The 22679-nt window shown below is 38.9% G+C and overlaps 1 protein-coding gene across 2 annotated transcripts in view; it reads right to left on the bottom strand.

Moving 5' to 3' along the window:
- Window positions 1-693: 693 nt before the first annotated feature.
- adcy3a (adenylate cyclase 3a) overlaps window positions 694-22679 on the bottom strand; it is a 67520-nt gene continuing 45534 nt past the window's right edge. The window contains exons 13-21 of one of the 2 annotated variants that reach the window (XM_061819512.1): window positions 19772-19888; window positions 18362-18642; window positions 18130-18211; window positions 17477-17635; window positions 17224-17370; window positions 13419-13532; window positions 13195-13321; window positions 10165-10289; window positions 694-4645 (exon numbers count right to left, since the gene is read on the bottom strand). In XM_061819512.1, the coding sequence (XP_061675496.1) occupies window positions 4466-4645; window positions 10165-10289; window positions 13195-13321; window positions 13419-13532; window positions 17224-17370; window positions 17477-17635; window positions 18130-18211; window positions 18362-18642; window positions 19772-19888 (1332 nt within the window). In that variant the 3' untranslated portion in view covers window positions 694-4465. Of the gene's footprint in view, window positions 4646-10164; window positions 10290-13194; window positions 13322-13418; window positions 13533-17223; window positions 17371-17476; window positions 17636-18129; window positions 18212-18361; window positions 18643-19771; window positions 19889-22679 lie in introns of those variants that run through there. The other variant, XM_061819513.1, reaches the window with a different exon arrangement.

The raw sequence follows: 22679 nt of genomic DNA, 5'->3' as shown, positions 1-22679 counted from the left end.
AATAATAGAACAAAAAGTGATGAAACTGGATGAGATTTTCTCTTTTTTGAGTGAGAAAGGTTTGGTCTGAAGCCAAAGTAGAAAGTGCAGGATGAGATTGTGTGTAATGTTAAAATTCCACCTTGGCACAGCCTGATTGAGGATGAAAGCACAGTCAATACAGTGCAGAAAAAGACAATTCTGTAGTTTAAATATAGGAGGCAACATAACATTAACCTTAAAACTGTTTTGGAGCATCATTCCGCTTTCAACATGCATTGTAAAAGATATTCTGCAAGCAATAATTCAGTTTTACACCAAAAAAAAACAGACGGGGATATCATTGTAGGTTAACAAAAAAAAAAAAAAACACAAACGAAAGTTGGAAGCGACATTTCAAATTTATAGTTAATAGTTGGCTTGGTATGTATTTGTATTGTGATGCATTTTTTTGTTTGTTGACATTTTCAGTGTAAGTTTGCAAAAACACAAAATTGTTCTTAATAATGTTCTGATGGGAATGTAATCTGAACCTTTTAATCAGATATGTAACTTCAATGGATGACACTGATTGACCACTATGCATACATCTGATGTTGCCCACAATGGTCAAAAGGAGCGCTCATTGCCTTCGTGTGTTTGCTCAGACACAAAAAATTAGAGGGAACAATGGTTGGCAGTAAGTTTTAATATAAAGTACTGCTTATTTTTGTTTGATAAAATGTCATATTGATGACAATAAAATGAAGAGAGTCTTACATTTAGAAAAAAAATATCAACTCACTTTATTGTGACAACTGAAATGAACAAGGAAACGTTCACTTACAGGAGCAGTATAAGTACTTCAAAAAGCAATCTAGGGATCAAAAGAGGTGATAGATGTCGACAATATAAATTAATTGAGAAACAGCAATTGGCTCATTCCTATCAAGTCAAGGGGCAAGTAAGAGAAATTTAGGACACTTAAGTTAGAGACGTTGAGTATTTAAAGTGGTATTTTGTTTCCCTTTTCAAAATATAAATCAGCAAACAATCTCAAATCCATGTTTTGGCTTTAATGTCCACTTATTTCATGATCATTGGCACTTTCATACATGTAAAAACTGTCCCAGTTCTTGGTCATAAATTCATCTAAACCACAAATACTGTTTTGACTCTTATGTACAACACACAATAATTTCTTTTAAATTGAGCACAATTTCACTTTAAATGATGAAATATGAATAAAGGGGTAGTAATGACAACCTTCTCTTAAAAGAGCATGTCAAGGTTTGTAGAGTACACTATTGCACTTTGATCCCATTCTTCAGCAGAGGTTTCCTAAACGTAATGACTCAAAATTGACTTTTACTAATTATTCTCCTTTGTGGAATGTGTATATACACACACACACACACCCAGCCACACATACATGCATTTACACATATATTTGACAACTCAGCCAATACTTTGTTTGTTTTAGTCTATATACCTGGTGTGGTCCAATTTTGGAGTAAAATTCCTCAGAATATTATAAAACACGAGTGGAAATATTATTACAGAACATGAAAATAAATTCAACATGACAGTAATCATACATATTCTATTAAAGAGGTGACAAACAAGAATATATAAACAAAAACATGTTATTGTGTAAACAATGAATGTTTTTGTGCACAATTTTGACCTGAGAAGTAACTAAAGCTGTCAAATTTATGTCGATAATCTAAAGTAGATAAATGGCACAAATCAATTTCAATACTCAAGTAAAGTGCAAGTAGCTCCGAATTGTTTCCCTTGTTTGTATTAATACATCACTTTAAACCAGTGGTTGAATTGTTTGTTTGCGAGCTGTCTAATATCAAAAATATTGTAGTTATGTATTGACATGACTGGTCAAAACGAAACGGAAACACAGAGGGTAGCCAATTATTTCAATTAGATGACATCCCATTCCCACCTAAGTATTTGGGCGTAAACTCAACACCTGAAATCTGAAACCTACATCTAGATATTGAGTTCAAAATAATACATAGAGGAAATATGTAGTGGAAATACATCAGTTGACTTACTTTGTCCCTCTGAATGACATTTTTGTCCATATTATCGCCGTGATGTTAAATGAAAAAATAGCTTATGACTGCATGGCTTTTGTTTTTCAGATTCCCCACTTGTCAGGGATACTTTATTACTCATGTGCAGAAAAAAATATTAAGTTTGATGAGCTAAACCAGAGGCAGACTGCAACCCTGATACAAAACCAGACGTCTTTTTATGCACTGTAGAGGTGGACATATTTCCGATTTTAATAAATTTGACCGACTCAACTTTGGATGGTTTTAGTTGGTCTTATGTCAACCTGCACAGCTTTTTAGGAGCTACTTTATAGCACATCTGACTGAAATGGATTTTTTTGAATGCAGATTCTTTATCAGAGTAAAATTCAGATAACCAATTAATTTCAAACTATGTATGGAATAAAATAACTTTTCATTTGGGTTCCTTCGCACTTACAACAATAAAGATCGGAATTACAGACAGAATATTGGACTGTTTTACAATACTCGAATTTGTTTAATTTTACAACAGAGAAAAAATGAGAAAAAAAAATCAGATTTTCCTGCCAAAGTTTACAGATTTTTTTTTTACTTTATTTGAAAGTCATGATCTTTGTGTTACATTGAAATGTGTTAGTGTAAAGAAAAACAACCCCCCCAAAAAAGATGTGTTTTTTATTTTGGGAAAAGAGCAAGTATTAGCTGAATAAATGCTCAAGCCCTAGTATGCATAACCAAAATAAACATACTGTATGGCGTGCTCGATACCTTCTTTCATTTGACAACTCAGCCAATCAAATCACTTATTCATTGTGGCTTCGTGTGTGCTGTGTGAGTGTGTGAGTGTTTTTTCAATGAAGTAGGAAATTGGTGAGAATAACGAGGTAAACAGATATTAGTAACACTTGTTTGAAACACTATTATTAGTTCAGTGTTTAGAAATTATTTTTGAAAAACACAAATATTTAACAATATTAATACAGAAACTCCCAATGTTCTCACTCAAACCTTACTGTTTGCATTTCTTTATTTACTATATTTGGTTTATTCTTCCAATTTTAAGCACTTTTGATTGCCTTATTTTATAAGTGTCAAATTCAAGGCCTGGTGCCATATCCAGCCCACAAAATCATTGTAAATAGTCCACAAAAACAAATTATGAGTACCAGCTTCCATGACTCTTGCTGAAATCTGGACCAAAATTTCAAATTGGCATATGTAATAAATAACAACATGGCGATATTGCAAAACACTTTTTACAGTAACTTCAATGATAGCTGTACAAACTTCTTATCCTTCACTGCTTTTTTCCCAACTAGTTATCCATCAATTTATTGTACATTTATAATAATATGATGGGGCGATTAAACAATTATATAGTATATCGTTTTCACAGTCATAACGGCCCTCATCTATTTCAGATAAGGAAGGGACTAGGGTCGAACAAAAACCAATGCTGTCTTAATAAACTGCATTTATCATTTAACAGCATAGTCAGTCGACAGGACTAGTGGACTTGGAGTAGTGGAATCCTTCATCTAAAATCTCATGGTCACATCTGTGATAGGCACTTCTATCTAGCCACAATGTGTAAAACACAGTATATCTCTGGTGTGTGGCTTTACTCTTTCAAAGAAAAAATTTTTTTTTTACCCATTATCCATCTTCATGGCCCAGGCCAGAAGTGTGTGCTTAAGAGATCCATGAGTAGACAGGATGAGAGGGTGATGACTGAATTAACCTATTCTCCAGTCAAGGGCAAGGGGGAAACAAAATATCGACTGAGGAAAGTGAGCAATACGGACAAACGCTCATACGCACCCATGAATGGCTCCCCCTGCTCCCCAGGACAGCTCGCTTCAAATCAATTTATTTATTTACTTTTTGTATATTGAGTGCAGATAGTTTTATGTTCAAGGCGCACAGCACATAGTAGTCACAGTGTGATTCCAGTCTGTTTTTTTTTTGTTTGTTTTTAGAAATCACACCTTTCTTAAGGTTAGTGTTGCACCATTATTGCAGTCATCTAATCACTTGAATGAAGAGCCAAATGTTTATACTATTGGTACATAATTATATATTATGTACATTTTCACACAAAGTAAATTCCAATCCAGAAATATCACATCCCATAAACGATTCTCGACACTGAAATACATACAAATACATCCGTTCTACTGGCATAAAAAGAAGGAATTGGTTCTCATAGAGGTGAAACCAACTTAAGTAATGAGTAACCTGTTGAAACTGATGTCTATTAAAGCATGTCCACAGTATTTAATTGTACTTATCAACGGCAAAAAGCCTGCAAAAGATGCAATTCAACAGAAACGTGTCAAGGGTATGAGGGCATTTCATGGTTTCAAGGCAATTGATTCTCATTCAAAAGTTCTTTCCACAACCTCTCTGAATACACCATTCCTTTGCTGCTATTACGTTCAAGGTTGGTTTTAACTGTCCACAACTTGATGTGGAAGTGTGACTGAAGAGCCATTTAGAAAGGAACCTTGTTTGTCCCTTCCCTTCAGAAAGTAAGTGAGGAGCTCCCCTTTTCCCTTCACAAAGATAGGTCCCCTCCTCACAAAGCGGAAGCCGTACTCTTTGAGAATATTGTAGCAATCTTCCACCACCTAGGGGAAACACACACAACACAGATTACAGTTATCTAATAATCTCTCTCTCGCTCTCTCTCATTCACACATACACACACGCACGCACGCACACACACATGCACACACACATGAACAGTTCTGGGTGTACCCTTCTGCTGCCCCAAGATAGCTGGGATAGGCTCGAGCACACCCGCGACACTTTTGACGATAAGGAGTACAGAAAATGGATAAAAGGATGGATGGATATACAGTACTGGAGTTCCAAAGATGCTATTGACCTGAAAGATGTTGGGAACAATCCAAGAAATCCATATGTACAAAGAAAGTAGAACAAATAAACTCTGAATTTAAATTGTTTGGAAAAGCGTGAAGTAACACAGGAAAAAGCATAGAAAACATGAAGAAAAGGAGGTGCAAAAAGGGATGGAAAGCAAAGATACCACCTAAAATCAAGAACCAAACAGCAATCCAGCCCCGTGTAATTGCAAATGTATATCAGCTGGTTCAGTCCTATTTGATAGCCTACAAAAGATCTCATTGGCAAGGTGTGAGTCAAGACGTATCTCATGATGGGTAGGAGCAAAGAGCAGTATCAAGACCATCGCAAACTAATTGTTGCAAAATGATGGCTTTGGTTAGAGAGACATACAGTGAAGAAAATAAGTATTTGAACACCCTGCTATATTGCAACTTTTCACACTTAGAAATCATGGAGGGGAAATGAAATTTTCATCATAGGTGCATGTCCACTGTGAGAGAGATAATCTAAAAAGAAAAATCCAGAAATCACAATGTATGATTTTTTCTCACAATTTATTTGTGTAATTCAGCTGCAAATAAGCATTTGAACACCTGAGAAAGCCAACGTTAATATTTGGTACAGTAGGCTTTGTTTGCAATTACAGAGGTCAAACGTTTCCTGTAGTTGTTCACCAGGTTTGAACACACTGTAGGAGGGATTTTGGCCACTCCTCCACACAGATCTTCTCTAGATCAGACAGATTTCTGGGCTGGCGCTGAGAAACATATAGTTTCAGCTCCCGCCAAAGATTTTGGATTGGGTTTAGGTCTGGAGAATGGCTAGGCCACGCCAAAACCTTGACATGCTTCTTACGGAGCCACTCCTTGGTTTTCCTGGCTTTGTGCTTCGGGTTAATGTCATGCTGAAAGATCGAGCCACGACCCATCTTCAATGCTCTGACTGAGGAAAAGAGGTTTTTCCCCAAAATCTCACAATACATGGCCACGGTCATCCTCTCCTTAATGCAGTGCAGTCGTCCTCTCCCATGTGCAGTAAAACACCACCAAAGCATGATGCTACAACCACCATGCTCCACAATAGGGATGGTGTTCTTGGGATGGAACTCATCATTCGTCTTCCTCCAAACATGGTTCGTTTAATTATGAGCAAAAAGTTCAATTTTGGTCTCATTTGACCACAAAACCTTGACATGTGCTGGTTTAACAGGGTCCATACTCAGTCTGACCAAAAAAATTTAAGGGTTTTTTAGGGGCATTCTTAGGGGCTGACACGAAAAATTTAGGGGTGACACGGAAAAAATTTAGGGCTGACACGAAAAATTTAGGGCCATCGTGGGAAATCAAGAGTAAGGCAAAAAGAGTCACCCAATGGTGCCAACAACCGTTCTTGGTTCATCAAATGTTCCAGTACCTCAGTACATGTGACAGTGATCACCTGTCGCCCCTTGTGGTAGTTCTCATTGGTATGACCATTGTCAATGTCTTCACATAACAGACTACAGAAAAACAGATTCTAACTAAAATTGCAACTATATACACAAATGTCTTCTACTGATGTCTGTCTCAGCACCCCTACTCTAGCTCCTTTAGCCTACCCAGTGCCTCTTCTATTTGTTGCTGCAGAGTTGCCAAAGTGGCTCTCTTGTCCTTTGCTCTCCCTCTGAGTGCATAGGCCTCGGTGATAAACCTCAGCTTCCTCTTTTCTTCTGCTTCCTCACACAGCCTGTCAGCCTTCTCAATAAGCGTAGATATGTCAGTCTCTATTCTGGCTTTTTGGCTTTGAGGCAGTACAGATGAAAAGTGGGCAGCGATGCCAAATGTAGCCAGGTACGAAGTTTTCCTTTCCCCACAGTGGTAGTAGTTTTTAGCAATGTCACTGTCTGGGAACATGACTGCAAACACTTTTGAATTATTTTCACAAGATTTGTAACTGTAATGGCTGCAGATCACTTTTAAAGTCCACACGATCTCTGCCTTTAACGAGTCCGTCTTCGTGTATTGAACTATGTTCATAAAGCCTGACTTCTGGCTGGTTGAAGTCGATGGCTGGACAACTGTAGGTGCGCATGCACTGCTAGTACCACTGCCTGAAGTTGATGCTTCACTATCTTGATATTTTAGAAACAGATTCATACCAACGGAAGAGGAGAGAGTCTTCGCCAAATCAGCGTGTCTCCTGTTTTTCCGGATGCGACTCCAGCGCTTTGACTGCCATCTTTTCAAGCTGGTAAATCTGCTTGCACAGATGGCAGTAAAACATGTGCCGATCTTTTGGATCTCGACGAACCCAGCTCCCAAACTCCTTACTTTCAACCCAAGGTTCTTGAAAAATGCACTTCCCCGTGATACAAGTTGGATCGATGAAAGAACTATGGTACGTCGTAACGAAGACGAAGTGAAATGCCTACTCACGGAAACAAACAATGGAATATCGACAAGATGGCGACTAGTTGTCAACATGGTGACTACCGTTGACAATTTCCGGCTGTTTTGGATGCCAGACGGATCACTATTTTTTTTTTTAAATAAAAGATGAATTTTTTTTAGGGAGAATTTTGGCGGTAGAGGTCCTCCCTTTGATTTTTTTTGATTTAAGGCCTTTTTAGGGGCTTGACTGTTTTTTCCGGATTTTCAAGGACTATTAGGAGCCCCTAAATGCACCTTCAAAAATTTAGGGGTTTTTAGGGACTTTTAGGGCCGCGTGCGAACCTTGTTTAAGCAGGGGAACCTTATGTGCCATGCAACAGTCACCTTGGAAACGGTGGTCCCAGCTCTTTTCAAGTCATTGACCAAGTCCTGTCGTGTAGTCCTGGGGTGATTTCTGACCTTTCTAAGGATTATTGAGACCCCACAAGGTGATATCTTGCATCGGGCTCCACTCCGATTGAGATTAACCGTCATGTTTACCTTCTTCAATTTTCTAATGATTGCTATAACAGTGAATTGAAGACTGGTTGTGTGGAAGAATGGGCCAAAATAACACCAGAACAATGCATGCAACTAGTTTCTCCATAAAGGAGGCATCTTAAGCTGTCATTCCATACTAAAGCTTTTGCACACTCCATTAAATAAATACCATTTGCCATGTTCAATACCTTTTCCTTGTGTCAATTTCTGTTTTCATTTCTTCGACTTTCAGTATATGGATTACTTGGGTTGCTCCAAACATCGAGTAAAATTTTCAGGTCAACAGCACCTCTGGAAATATATGTGAGGAAAAAAAACAATGGACCTTTTTTTACCAAGAAGCTTGGCAATTTCTCCGTAGCCCTTTCCAGCTGTGTGGAGTTGTACAATTTTGTCTCTGGTGTCTTTGGACAGCTCTTTGGTCTTGGCCATGTTACAAGTTTGAGTCTTACTGATTGTATGGGGTGGACAGGTGTCTTCATGTAGCTAACGAGCTCACACAGGTGCATCTGATTGAGGATAATACATGGAGTGGAGGTGCACTTTTGAAGGTGGACTAACACGTCTTGGAGGGTCAGAATTCTAGCTGATAGACAGGTGTTCAAATACTTATTTGCGGCTGTATCACACAAATCGTTAAAAAAATCATACATTGTGATTTCTGGATTTTTCTTTTTAGAATATCTCTCTCACAGCACAATTTCAGACCCCTCCATGATTTCCAAGTGGGAGAAGTTGCAATAAAGCAGGGTGTTCAAATACTTATTTTCTTCACTGTATGTCCCTGTAACCAAAGCCATCATTTTGCAACAATTAGTTTGCGATGGTCTTTAGACTGCTCTTTGCTCCTACCCATCATGAGATGCGTCTTGACTCACTCACACCTTGCCAATGAGACCAATATAGCAGGGTGTTCAAATGCTCATTTTCTTCACTGTACCAATGTTTCTGAAGGTTATAGTGATCATGGCTGGAGCCATAATATGTAAATGGGAAGTGTCATGGTTGGGGCTAGTGAAGGTGAGGAAGGCAAGACAAAAAACGGTGAGGACCCAAGTGCAGGGGAAGCAAGGCAGGAGTCTCAAAATGATACCTAATTAACGAGAAAAGGGAACTAAACAAAGTAACAAAGAAACTTAAACCTAGAACTGGAAACAAAACATAACATGCAAAAACAATGGACTGACAAGAAATGAAAGAAACTAGGGAGCTAAACACAGTGGTACCTTTACTTACGAAAGTCTCTACTAATGAAAGATGCAGGTCGCAAATGGCCTCCCCAGAAAATTTTTGTCTATCGTTATGAAAGGAATTCAGGATATGAAAGGAAAAAAAGTGTCACTGGATTCTACCGAACGTAAACATCCTGTACTGTATCTTGGTTTAAAAATGGCACGATAGAGCTGCTCTCCCATTGGCCACCACCAGATATTCTTATTGGCATCATATTGGCTAAGAGAGATGTCAATCTTTCACCATGACGCACATCCTGTGCCTTGGTCAATGTGATGCAATCCCCCTAATGTCTAGCACATAGCATCTTACTGGCATCACATCCCAACATTGGCTCGGAGCAACGTCACTCTTTTTTTGGGGGGGCTGGACGGAGGGAATCAATCAACACCCTTGACGCACTTTCTGTGCGTTCGTCACCGAATCCATTGTCATACGCTCACGCACACTCAACAACTTCTTTGTGGATTTGTTCATCTTTTCTCATCAAGACCCCCAAGAAATCCATGGCTAGTGCCATCATGGTGCTGCTATGTGACAAACGTTGTGAATTGTGTGTGGAGATTTAAGTGAAGTAAGCCTATGAACAGTAAAAAATATGGAAATACAAATGTTAACAGTTAACAGATACAGCGGTCTTTTGACGCTGGTCTGATTTACAGCGCAAACATTTTGGTGAAAAAATTTCAGTGCTGCACTGGTTCCTTGGACATAAAAAAAAAAAAAATTAAACCAACAACGATAACATTCCATTTTGATTCCCCCATGAAATACTGTAAATCATACTTGGGCCCCATGATATATTCGACAGGTCTATAAGATTCAAGTTATTATTTTTAAATACTGTAACATACAGTACAAACCCAGTGAAGGAGGGTAGAATTGTATTTTCATCAATCTTATTTGAAATGCAATATGAAATGGCAAATAATTGCCCCTTTAAAAAGAAGCGAACATGAGGGTACAATGAAATAAACGTATTGATTCAAACAATCCAAGTTTATCAGGAAAAGAAGGAGTCTCTTTAAAACATGAGTTATTTTACAGTGAGTCTACTGTGTAGAGCTAAATTCAGTAACGTGAAAGAATGGGCGATTGTGACAATTAGGGGACTGTATTCAAGACTGCTGCTATACCTGAATGTTTCCCATCACCCCTGTGGATTCCATTCGACTGGCAACATTTACTGTGTTTCCCCAGATGTCATAATGAGGTTTGCGTGCACCAATCACTCCTGCTAAAACGCCTCCCTTATTCAGACCTTCATGGAGACAGAGAAAATAAAGAAGAAAGAGAACTAAGGTAATACCAATCACAACTGACTGAATTGAGAATCCTACCTTTATCTTTTTTCCATAATCAGCCCCTTATTGCCTTCTATCTTTTGAATTTCTTTCATTAATTCAACGATAAAAGTCAACATGCTTGATTCATGCGCAGTATTTGTGTCATCTGACAGCCATTCATGTTAATTCTACAGCAGGGGTGTCCAAAGTTTTTTTTTGTTGTTGTTGTGAGGGGCAAATACATAAAAATAAACAAAGGCCCAGGCTATTAGAGGCTACATATTGACACATGATACTGTGTGTATTTCTAACTCACTTATAACATGAAGATTATTGCACTCAGTGGGAGCAGTGATGCTGTCCTTTGGTTTGAAGGATGGCTGACATGTGAGGAGAAAGTTTGGTGGTTGAGACACGAAGGACTTCACAAAGATGGCTATCTGTCATTCTGGTTTTCGGGCTGTTTTTGTTCTGATTTAACAGAGAAAACATTTGTTCACAGATGTTGAGCCAAACTCTGATAGAAGTCAGGGAGGGAGAGAACATAATGTTGACTCTTCAGAGAATCATCACTTCTTCTTCTTCTTTTCCTTTCAGCTTGTCCCATTAGGGGTCGCCACAGCATGTCATCTTTTTCCATGTAAGCCTATCTCGTGCATCTTCCTCTCGAACACCCACTGTCCTCATGTCTTCCTTCACAACATCCATCAACCTTTTCTTTGGTCTTCTTCTTGCTCATTTGCCTGGAAGCTCAGCACGCTTCTACCAATGTACTCACTCTCTCTCATCTGGATATATCTAAACCATCGAAGTCTGCCATCACATTGGATTTCAATCAGTTCTAACTGTAGACTCTCTTCCAAATTTTCTGCATCAACCAGGAAAGAAGGTCGAGAACAGCTTCATTTGTTTCTCAATGACAGAAAAATCTTGGAAACGCTGGTTGAATTCTGTCACGAGAGATGGAGTCACAGACACATATTTCTCATTTTTAGCAGAAAGGTCGGCCTTTGGAAAAGCAGACTTGATTTCAGACAGTGCAGCTTAAAGCTTCGTAGTTGTGTTTCAAACAGACACAGAAGGCTTTTATGTGCGCATACAGATGTAGCACAAGCTGTCCTTTGCCTTGTAGGTTCCTCTTCAGTGTATTCAATGATGATTGAGATCAACCAAAAATGCCGAGGGTCACTCAGCTCATAAAGACGTCGGCCCGGCCCTTTCAAAAATTGGTCGATTTCTGATCTCAGCGAATAAAACCACTGCAGCACAGCCAGCGGACATCACAGGGATAGAGTCCCCGTATTCAGCATCCACATCAGAAGAGAAAGCTTGAAATTCTTTGTGGTACAGTTCTCTAGCTCGAAATATTTTGACAATTTTTACAAGTGTTCATCACATCACCAAGATAGACAGTCTTGGCACACAGTGCTTCTTTGTGGATTATACGGTGCATCCTAAGAGTCTCACCTTGGCGCACACCATCGATCACTTCCTTTGAGCTCGCCCATCATTACCAGAACTCCATCTGTTGTATGTCCCATTTAAGCCCAATCTTTTCAACTCCCTCCAACATAGCTTCAAAAATATTTGTACCCGTTGTTGTGCCTTTTAGGCTCATCATATCAAGCAGTTCTTCCCGACAGCAAAAATGATCATCTATTCCTCACAAAAAAATTGACAGCTGCGCGGTGTCTGTGGCATTTGTGCTCTCATCACATGTGATTCAATAAAAATCCAAAGCACAAGCTTTGTCTCCCAGTTGAAGTTTCAAGTTAGTAGACAAGTGCTAACTTCTCCACATCATTTTATTTCTGGATAAGCCCACGTTGTTGAAATCCTGCTCTTTTTCTGAGGATATAATTTCTGTGACTTTGAGGAGGCACTTCTTTATGAAATCACCTAAGAACAGTTTGCCGTGCAGGGCGATAAGTTTAGTAATTTCATAGCTAGTTGCTGTGGCGTTTTCCTGGTACTTTGTTAGCACGGGGAAAAAAAATGTTGAGCTTGCAGCCTAGCTGCCATTTGGTTGAATTTTTATCTTTATTCAATGGTTGGTCTCATAGTGGCGACAGACACCCTCTATCTTCACAGCAACACCTTTATTGCAAATCAAACAGACACACATTCTGTTGATTTCTCTGATGAAATATTCATTTTCACACAGTGTTTGAAATCTTCTTCACTTGCTATTTTGAGTGTCTTCGATACTGCTGCCATTTCTGCTGACTAATGGCAAAAGTTTTTCTTGGTTTACCATAATTTTGTTGAGTGGAGAACCACCATTTCTATGGTTGGCTCTATCTAGTGTTGAAACTGAGAAGTCCAACCAAGTTGAGATCAATCTTCTTGTGTGGGCCATATTCAATGATATTTTCAGAATTTGCTCCAGACCAATACAAACTGGATTGTGGGCCGCAGTTTGGACACCCCTGTTCTGCAGGGTACTATTCAATTAGCAGACCCCAGAGATATGGTAATGCTTTTAAGGCATATATTCGAAGTGACTGAGACAAATTAACTCGATATAAACTATCTATACAGAATTTGTAGAATTAACAAATGGTCATTTGAATGATACCATTCAAGTCCTGTAATACTAGGCCAGATGGTTAATTTCACCCAAGAAGTTAATTTTACAAATCTATTTGGGAAATAACAATCTCCATGAAGAAATTATTGGTTGAAGGCATTAATTTGGTCAGTCAAATCCATTATGGACAACTTAAATAATAATAATAATATGTGACCGATATCATCTGTTGGAAACTTGGGTAGCTAGCTCGATTTGTAATTAGATAAATCTGCAATATTTCTTAAATTAATAATAATACATCAATACTACAAGCTACCTATTAAGGCTGTTAAACTGTAAAGACATACCGATGCGTAGCATAAAGTTGTTAAATGACTGGTAGTTTATGTTCATGAGGGTAACCTTCATGGCGAGCGCAAAGTCTGCCAAGTCTGCCAGGTGCTGCCAGCACTCTTTGTCTGACTGCTCCTCCTTCTGTTGAACGACATCCAAGTACGTATAAATGCTTTTTTTGTTTGTGGTAGTTTGATCAGATACACATAACAAAGCAATGTTAAGTGACTACACTAACCTTCATACAGGTGTACCCCTTTTTGACGTCAGGAGTCACACCTGATGCTGCCATGTAGGTGCTTCCAATTGTCTTGATTTTTGTGATACAGCGAAACTGAGGGTCGTCCAGAAGCTGTAATGGGTAAAAGTCAAATGATTAGATACATCAAACACAGCTATTTTAATTTTGGCCAACATGAAACATCAACAGGACAATTAACATAATTTAACTTAATGACCCCAAGGAGGTGCCATTTATTTCCCTTTTTGAAGGCCCATGACCAATCCTGAAAGTGTCATCCACAATTTCTAAAGCAAATTATTTCTGATTGCAGTAGAGCCATTTATATGGAAAATAAAGAGATTGTAAATATATGAAGGGTTCATTTCCAGTCTATGGACCCAAATCCTCTCATAAGAAGGATAGCTGGCATTGATCAATAAACAGATTTGTAATTGATAAATAATATTCTGACATATGTGAAACTGGATTAGTTCCCATGGCACCCCTTCAGTTCTCTCAAGGTGCATGAGTACAGCGATTCTCAACCAGTGTGATGTGATAAATTATGTTACATAATTGCTTGCAAAAATTCATTTACAAGAAATAATGCATCTTTGTACATCTATTTATGCTCGAGGAGCATTGTGACAGACAACAAATAAATGCATTTCTATGAGCCGGCAGGAAGTAAATACAGTCATTAATGTATCCACTTTTTGTGATATTTTTGTTTGTTGGTATGGTAGGAAATCACTGCACTAGTGTGCCACAGCACCAAAGTTAGGAATCATAAATTGTATTTAGTTATTTAATTACTGAACACAAATTTTGATTAAAGCAACTTGGGTTTACTAATGTGTATATGTTAGAAGCCCAAAGTTGATGCCTTGCTAATTCTAATTTGTCTGTGCTGTTGCAAACCACAATAAACAATTTTAACCCTAGTTATTCATTGTGTTACAATTCGGTGTCTAAACTAAAGGACGTTATTTTAAACTTTACATCAGTGTTGAAGTACACATTATCATTATCATCATTATTACTCCTTAGTATTCCCGCGTCGCACTAAACTGCTTTTTGTTGCTCCTTAGGGATGAACATTTCACTGTAATTAAAAAAATAAATAAAAATCTACTCCTGTCATGAGCGGTGGGTGCCTGTAGTCATTTTCTTGGGTGCTAGGTGGCGATTTGCTCTCTCTCTCTCTCTCTCGCTCTCCCCCTCCCACCACAGTAATCAGAACCGCTGCGCACCCGTCATCAAGCAGCCCTCATCATTACCTGCATAAATGCCTGAAACTCTCAAGGGAGTATTAAAGGAAGACTTTCCGCAAAATTCATATGTACAATAAACCCTCCAATGTGAAGTAATATTATTATTATTACATATAATTTGGACATTAAAAAACAAAAAAAGAACGTTTTTGAAATCCAAGCAAAATCTGAATATGTGCCAGCTTTCACAGAGAAACACGGAAGAAACGTCCTTGACCCCACCCTTGAAGTCTCTGGTGCTTAGCATTACAGACCATTCATTTTAGCTCACCCAAGATGCCGACGTGCTGTGCACCAAACTGCAACAAAACTGAGAAAACGCACGCAACGATTTTATCACAAACGCGTCGCGTAGATAGCCAGCAAAGCTAAAGTAAGCTGTGCCGAGAAGCAAGTTTAAATTGACGTTTCCACTTGCCCAACTTCCTATGAGTACTCACGGTTCTCGTTGTATACAATACGTAGGTTTTGCAGGTCGTGTATGTACTCGTGTTTGATGATTTCCTCCTAAGCAAATATTTGATTTCGGACATGTCTTGTTGTTAGCGAGCTAGGCTAGGCTAAATTAGGCCGAGCAGCTTCAGCGCAAACGAATACGGCTCCTTGGTTACTAAGATTACACAGATGATAATTTTAGTCCACTGAAGTCCTCACCAGGTGCGTCCCACGTCGAGTATTCACAACATTTGGTCCAAAATTCAGCTGGATTTAATGAAGTCCGATCGAGCTAGCCACAGCCTCCTTGTTCACTGCCACCAGTTCGGGAACAAGAAGCCAAGTTGCTGAAACGCCTGAATATTGTACGTTATTTTTGTTTTGTTTGCTCAATGGCGGGAATAGTAAAACATGGAGCATTGACTCTCTGTTACACTCACTTTATTGGCTCTTGGCAAGCAACACTTCCCGGCTATTTACAGCGACACGTGCGTGCATCACCCCCGACTTTCTCGGTGGTCGGTCACGAGAGGCTGGCTGCTTGAAAAGTAGAACTTGGGGTAAAAAAGACTGGCCAACCCTGCTGTATATTCTCTACATCAAAACCAACTCCTCAGAAAAGCATCAAACAAATATTCAGGGTCCATTTTAATGGGATTATTGTTCGTCGTTAATGCCATGCCCCCTCTTCAACACGTCAAGTTCCGGCTGTGTGTATTCTGGCTCAAGCGCACAGCCTTGAACATTGTACATCATGCTATTTTTGTTTCGTTTGTTTGTAATTATTTCTCACAAAAATCGGCCACAATATGCCAGACAGTAGACGTTCTCTGTTCGGTGAAACGTATCCACAGACAATGGGGTGTCACAACAGCAAGCACTGCAGGCGTGGCAAACGGTGATTGGCTGTCAATTTTCCAGCCGGGATATTTGGAATGTCTGAGCGAGAGAGGAATTTCAATAATACTTTTCCAATTTAGAGATGTTTCATAGTGAAATCTGTGGATAACTATAACATTAAAAGAAATACTGAACCCTCATCTACTAACGTTTAGTGTGTACTCCCATTCCTATAATTTTGGGGGGAGTCTTCCTTTAAGACTCTCTTACGGTACAACGGCTCAGACCTACTCAATTTCTCATATCTGACCTTCGTGTATTTCCCAAGATGTCAAGCCAGTCGCCTGTCCTCGTCATTGCCTGCCACACTTTCCCTGCCTCAACAACCCGCCAGCATATCTCAAAGAGAATCTCCATTCTTCTTTTTTCAATAAAATCAGGAGATGATGCTCCAGCCAGAATGGACCCAGCAACCCCAGTGGCATTAAAACATGCACTCACCCTCCAAGATGCCGACACAGGAACACAAGAAAAAACTTTTCAAGAAATTATGTAATGCCAAGACTTCCTCATGCAACAAGTATCCCTCTTTTCCTCAAAGACCCAATTCGTACTTCCGCCTGTTAGTACTGCTTCCGAGTCAGCAGCCTTGGAGCCACCCCGCCTCCTGTACAAGGAACCACATGTCCCTCTGCCTGAGCCCTTCTCTGGGGACCTAGGTTCATATAGCTAGTTTCTACTTACACTTGTTTTCAATGTTTCAAATGTTCAAAGTCCCATTTTTCACTAACCTCTGCCACAGTAAAGCAACTATGGTTTAACCAGAGTCCAGTTATTTGATTCATTTTACACTGAACTTAAAGTAATTGATCACCCAGTTCACGGCAGAGAAGTCACTTGCCGCCTCCTTAAGCAAAAAGAAATCTAGTTCTGCTCACTACTGGGTAAGTACACATATTATAGGTGATCTTTTAAATCAAAGTTTATTATGTAGCTTTTGTACTTGTAATATAATCAAATACAGTATGTACATTATCCTTGCTGATTAGTGAATTTATTTTACTCATTAGATTTAAGTCAATAGCATTGATAAAAAGATAAGCACATTTATAAAATAACAAAAAGTTTTGACATCTTTGTGCAGTTCCACTTTAACTGTGAGCCCATGACAGCCACCACCATACTCGAGCCTGTAGATTCTGACTCCAAGTCATTCTTAATAGTGTCAAAAAGCTGCAGAGAAGAGAAGAACATTTGGTACTCCAACTTACACTGTCAAAGTCTGAGATGATCTCGTTGAGGAAGCGTAAGCATTCAATGCCTCCATTATTGATGCTCTCCTCTGTGTAGAAGTCGGAGAAATTTGGGATGGAAGCAAACATAACTCCGATCTCATCATATGACTGACTGTACAACTCCTAGCACACAGTAAGTTAAAACAAGATCGAACATTTTTGTAATGATCTCTACCTGAAGGACAATGAGGGGAATCACACAACAGTATTATTGACGTAAAGCCTTTACCTCATCTCTTTTTTTTGAGCCCAGGAAGTGTCGAGCAACGTGTTCAGGAAGCATGTTGGTCACCAGTGCTTCATTCCATCGCCTCATCTCATATACCTTTTCTTTCTGCTCATGAACCTCAAGCTTCCACAGGAATAGGGTCCGAGCAAGCTTTTCCATCTTCAGATAAGAACAGTAACTAATCACAAGCTTTGACTATATTCATAATAGCCCTTTCTAAAGCCTTAAGTATCAACAAAGTGTCCGGAGGTCTCGTTATTAGTAAAAACATTAAATGTATGGGGATATATTTCTCTAAAAAATATTGTCATTCCTAAGTGAATGAATGTTTAATGAGGTTTTGAACCTTTATTATAATTTTTTTTTCTTCCATCAAACTACTCAAATGCGAGAGAGGAGTCCATTAATGAAGATAACATTTACTAGTTAGCATGTCTGCCATAAAGCAGTTCTGGGTGTTATTCTCTCTGGATGGAGTAACATTTTTATTTTTAATTGCCCATAGAAAAAGACTGGCAACCAGTACACACTCTATAACTGTCTACACGTACATTAGATTGATAAATATATAGCTAGACAGACAGACAGAATGTGTGAGTGAATGCAGTATCCCATGTGCCTATGTGCAGGTAAAGTAAGTAATGTCAACTTACATGTCGAGAGAAATAATAAAAGCTGACCATCATAATGAAGATCATAATTGTCATGGTCAACTTGGAGGGCACAAGATATGACCTGTAAAGGAGAACAACTTTAATCAAAGATTCAGTTCCTTCATTTTCAGTGAAGTTATTAAATCTGTTATATAACAACATGTGTGGGAATGTTTATGACTTTGATGGACAAAGAAATCAGCATTTAATGAAGAATGACCTTCTTTCTCACCTGTAATCCTTAAAGCGGGCAATGTCGTAGCGGTCAAAGATGTCCCTCCAGCTATATATATTAACCACACCGGTAGCTACAGTGATAAGCAGCATCAGTGTAAGCTTGACCATGTGACTAACTTGAACCAGCATGGTGGTGGCCATAAGCGCTAGTACAGCAATGTAGCTATAATATTTGGGGTTGTTCAGACAACCTTCAGAGATAGCCCAGGTGGAGTAGGAGGAAGGGGACGCCACAGAGGTGCCGACTGATTTAGGACCTTGGGGCAGGCAGCTCAGCTAGAAGATGGACAGGAATAATCTTAGTAAGTATTAATTTCACGTAGGGCTACACAATTGTTTGAGCATCGTCTTCTCCATGTATGTGTGCACAATATCCACATCTTGGAAGATAGTGTACTGATATCCAGTCAATCAATGAGTGACAAGCAGAAGGACCTTGTTGGATATACTAATACGATTTGCACCAATGTTATGGCAAGTTATAAACCATCAAGCAGCAAACACGGAGCAGCCGGGATCATTATATACTTGTTTCTTTTGTATGGTGTCAATTAATGAGGACACGGGAAACATTTGCACACCTGCATTTACTGTATGTCTCTTCAGAATGCATGTCAGAACAGATTACACTTAGTGGCAGGAGGGAGAGACATGCTCTTATTGAAGGATATAGAAATATTAATGCAAAGGTGCAAAGAGAGGTGTAAAATAACATTGACTATAAACAAATTAATAGTTTTACGAATGTGCTCATGACTACACAGGACATAGGGCAAAAATTACATGCCAGTATTTACTGTATCTCTCCAGAATATCCCGAACAAATGCATGTCACAACAGATTACACTTCGGGGCAGCAGGGAGAGACACTATTATTGAAGGACAGAAATATTAATGCATAGGTGCAAATTTAAGTGTAAAAGAGCAGTTTCTATAAACAAATGAATAGTGTTAGGAATGCGCTACTGACTACAGTATAACTGGGCATGAAGCGAAATGATTTTGATTTCTTGTATTGCTGGACGTTGCTCAATAATACAGTGCATTTAAACACAGGTAGACTTTATACAAATGAATCATACTATACATATTTATGTACACACACACACACACACACACACACACACACACCACACACACACACACACACACAAACACACAAACACGCACGCAGTACTTTTTTGCTCAAGTGTGGATAGTTTTTCTCAAAGGAAAAGTGGTTTTCAAATTACATCCTGTATTTTTTTTAACATTGTAATAGATGTTACAGGGTTAGACAAAATCGCAATGTCAATTTTGTGCAGTCTTTACTTCAGGTAACTGTATCTATCCTATGTTTAAAGTACACCTCTTGAAGGAGGTCTCTACTCTGATTTAGCGTTTAGAGATGGAGTACAAATCTTACCATATCAACAATGTCAGCCATGGTAAGTATGAAGATAGCTGCCATGGCCCAGGTGTTACGAGCCCAACGAGTGTGGTCAATCCAAGTTGAAAAATCAACAAGTTTCTTTGGAAAAACCTGAACAAATAAATTCAAATAAATAATGGAACAGATGAAAACACACATCTCAGTGTTACACAAAGACCCTCAAAGCTCTGCAACATTAAAGCATGGTCACCAGACAGACCTTGACAACATCTCCCCTTCTCCAGCTAGTGAATATATGTGTGAAATTAATGACACATATTCAACACTGTTCCTCTGTAACTACACCTCCTTTGCATGCATTTTAAACTAATTTAGGTTCACTGTTTACAACAAAGCAATGAAAATATGTGGAGACCAAAGTGTCTACCTTACACATAGAAATCAGAAACACAAGAGGAATTGATCTCGTCTAGCCACCCGATAAATGTGGCTTCAAAATAAAACACGCAGACTCCTTCCAGTGTTTCTCAGATCTTCCACCGACACTTCAACTGCATTTTTCCCCTTTACCATGAACATTTTTAAACACCCAATTCCTCATATCAGTAATAGCGTTGAAAAGAACGAAAAAAAGAATCAATGCCAGAGCACGTGCTGCCTTTCAAAATAAGGGTGCACTTCCATGCCATGTCCCTATTATAGCGCACATCACACCATTACATTCACCCCACTGTTTTGGCTATAATATGAATGTGACCTCTACTTTCCTACATATGAGTTTGATGACATTTCCAAAAACCCAAGAGTACTTCACACAGTCTCCCCAGGTGCCACTATGTAATTCCCCTTATACACAGTCCATCTCAACCAGTATTGAAAATTGTCCAACAAAAGATCAAGCCAAACATGAGGTGATCAGTCACATGTTTAATCCCGGGAAAATGTGTCAACTACACATTTAAAGGACAAGGGACAGATTCAGCAACTGCACCCAAAAGACGAAACGAGCAAACGAGCGAGAGGAAGAACAAAGAAAAGGTTGATCGATGTTGTGAGGGAAGACACGAGGACAGTGGGTGTTAGAGAAGAAGATGCATGAGATAGGCTTGGATGGAAAAAGATGACAGCCTGTAGCAACCACCAACGGGACAAGCCAAAAGGAAAAGAAGAAGAAGATGAAAACACATCAACCAATGGTGACAATCTTTTGACGGGTTCTAATATTTTGTCAGACATCTGTACCAATCCAAGTATCATTCATCTTTTGCATTTGAAAGACCAAATGTGTTTGACGTGTTATTGTAAGTGACTTCATGCATTACGTCTGATATGGAAAATGATTATGGCAAACAAGCTAATGTATCTTCATTAATTTTTGTTCCCACACTTTCGATTCCTGTAAACACTACCACTTTAACTCAAACTCATTTGTGTACAAAAGAACCTTGCTGCCACAAGAAAAAAAAATAGTATAATGTGAAACGTATCATGTGCTGTAATTGGAAATAACATGAAAAATCCACTAATGTTTAAAACAAAATACTGTTACACAATGGACTGCATAGGGAACACATTCCAGTACAAATACTTAGCTGTATTTCACATCTGTGGACACACGTCTGGCTAATGACATTGTAATACTTGATGTACAATATTGATCCTGACAGAAGAACCTGGAACACTATTAACAGTGACTTTTACTCACCTCTGTACAGTCATTAATGTGAATTGCCTGAGGTTCAAGGCGATCAATTCGGCTGGATATTAAATGCATCAGATTTTCCATGGTGTGGAGGTCTGAATCGGAAGTGGGCCTCCATGCCAAAAAGCACATTGATATTTTCAGTGCGCTTACTACCACATGAAAGTTTTCATTTAAGCAATTCACATTTCATAAAAGTAGTAGCTTTCTAAAATATGTACTGTACTGTATCAGGGGCAGCACGTTGGTGCAACTCGAGCGTTGGCCTCACAGTTCTGAGGACTGGTGTTCAAATCCCGGTCCCGACTAATCGCGTCACACATATATAGGTTCTTCCAGTATTTAGAATGGTGATCTGCTTATGGTATATTCAATTTAAACTTTGCAGCTTATACCACCATTCCAAATATGGTTATTTATAACAGTGCATATTAAAATGAACGCAAGTTAAATTTAGTGTTTCAGTTTTGCTTAGTGTTCATGTACAATCACGGCAAGAGAAGTGCGAATGTCAAATTATTATATACTGTATCATAAATGATAACGTTGAGAAATTAGCATTTTTTGGGTTGCCAAAGATGAACAATGGTTGAAAATCCCATTACCATTGGTTTCTGATTCCAAAACTATTTCAGAAATTTCATATGTAAATATGATGAGGTGATTTTTCTGGTTTCAGGAATAACGCCCCTCTGAGGAAAACCGTAACTCCAAGGTGGCCTGTGACAAAAATTAGTTTGACACCCATGCTCTATTCAAATAAACAAGTTTGGCAAGGCTAAAGAAATTGTCTTCATTAGCCTTAAACTAATGTTAATGTTATTCAATTAGCTCAAAGCCGTTGGCGCCCATATTAGCAGCTAACCAGCCAAGCTAACATCTCACCAAATTACTGGTCAAATGTTCTGTATCCAAAAGACCACTACAGCGTATGTGCATCATCAGAAATGAGCTAGAAAAAAACACTACAGGGAGAGCCGTTCCGACAGCAGCAACTCGAATTTCAACTTAAGTCAGATTTCACTATATTAGGCCAAATTTACGATGACCACTGGGATTGACTTCACGTTCCTGCGACCCTCGCGAAGATAAGCGTCTCGGAAAATGGGTGGGTATGGGTACTTTGTGCAAAAAACTAAAATAAATTAAAGTAAAAAATATCAGATGCTTCACTTATTTGCCCTGCGACTGGCTGGGAACCAGTTCAGGATGTACCCTGCCTAATGCCGTTGACAGCTA

This window comes from Syngnathoides biaculeatus, chromosome 5, assembly GCF_019802595.1.
Source record: "Syngnathoides biaculeatus isolate LvHL_M chromosome 5, ASM1980259v1, whole genome shotgun sequence".
In the NCBI taxonomy this organism is placed as follows: Eukaryota; Metazoa; Chordata; class Actinopteri; order Syngnathiformes; family Syngnathidae; genus Syngnathoides; species Syngnathoides biaculeatus.
Note: the sequence above shows the minus strand (reverse complement) of the source record. Positions and strands in the feature narration are given on the sequence as shown.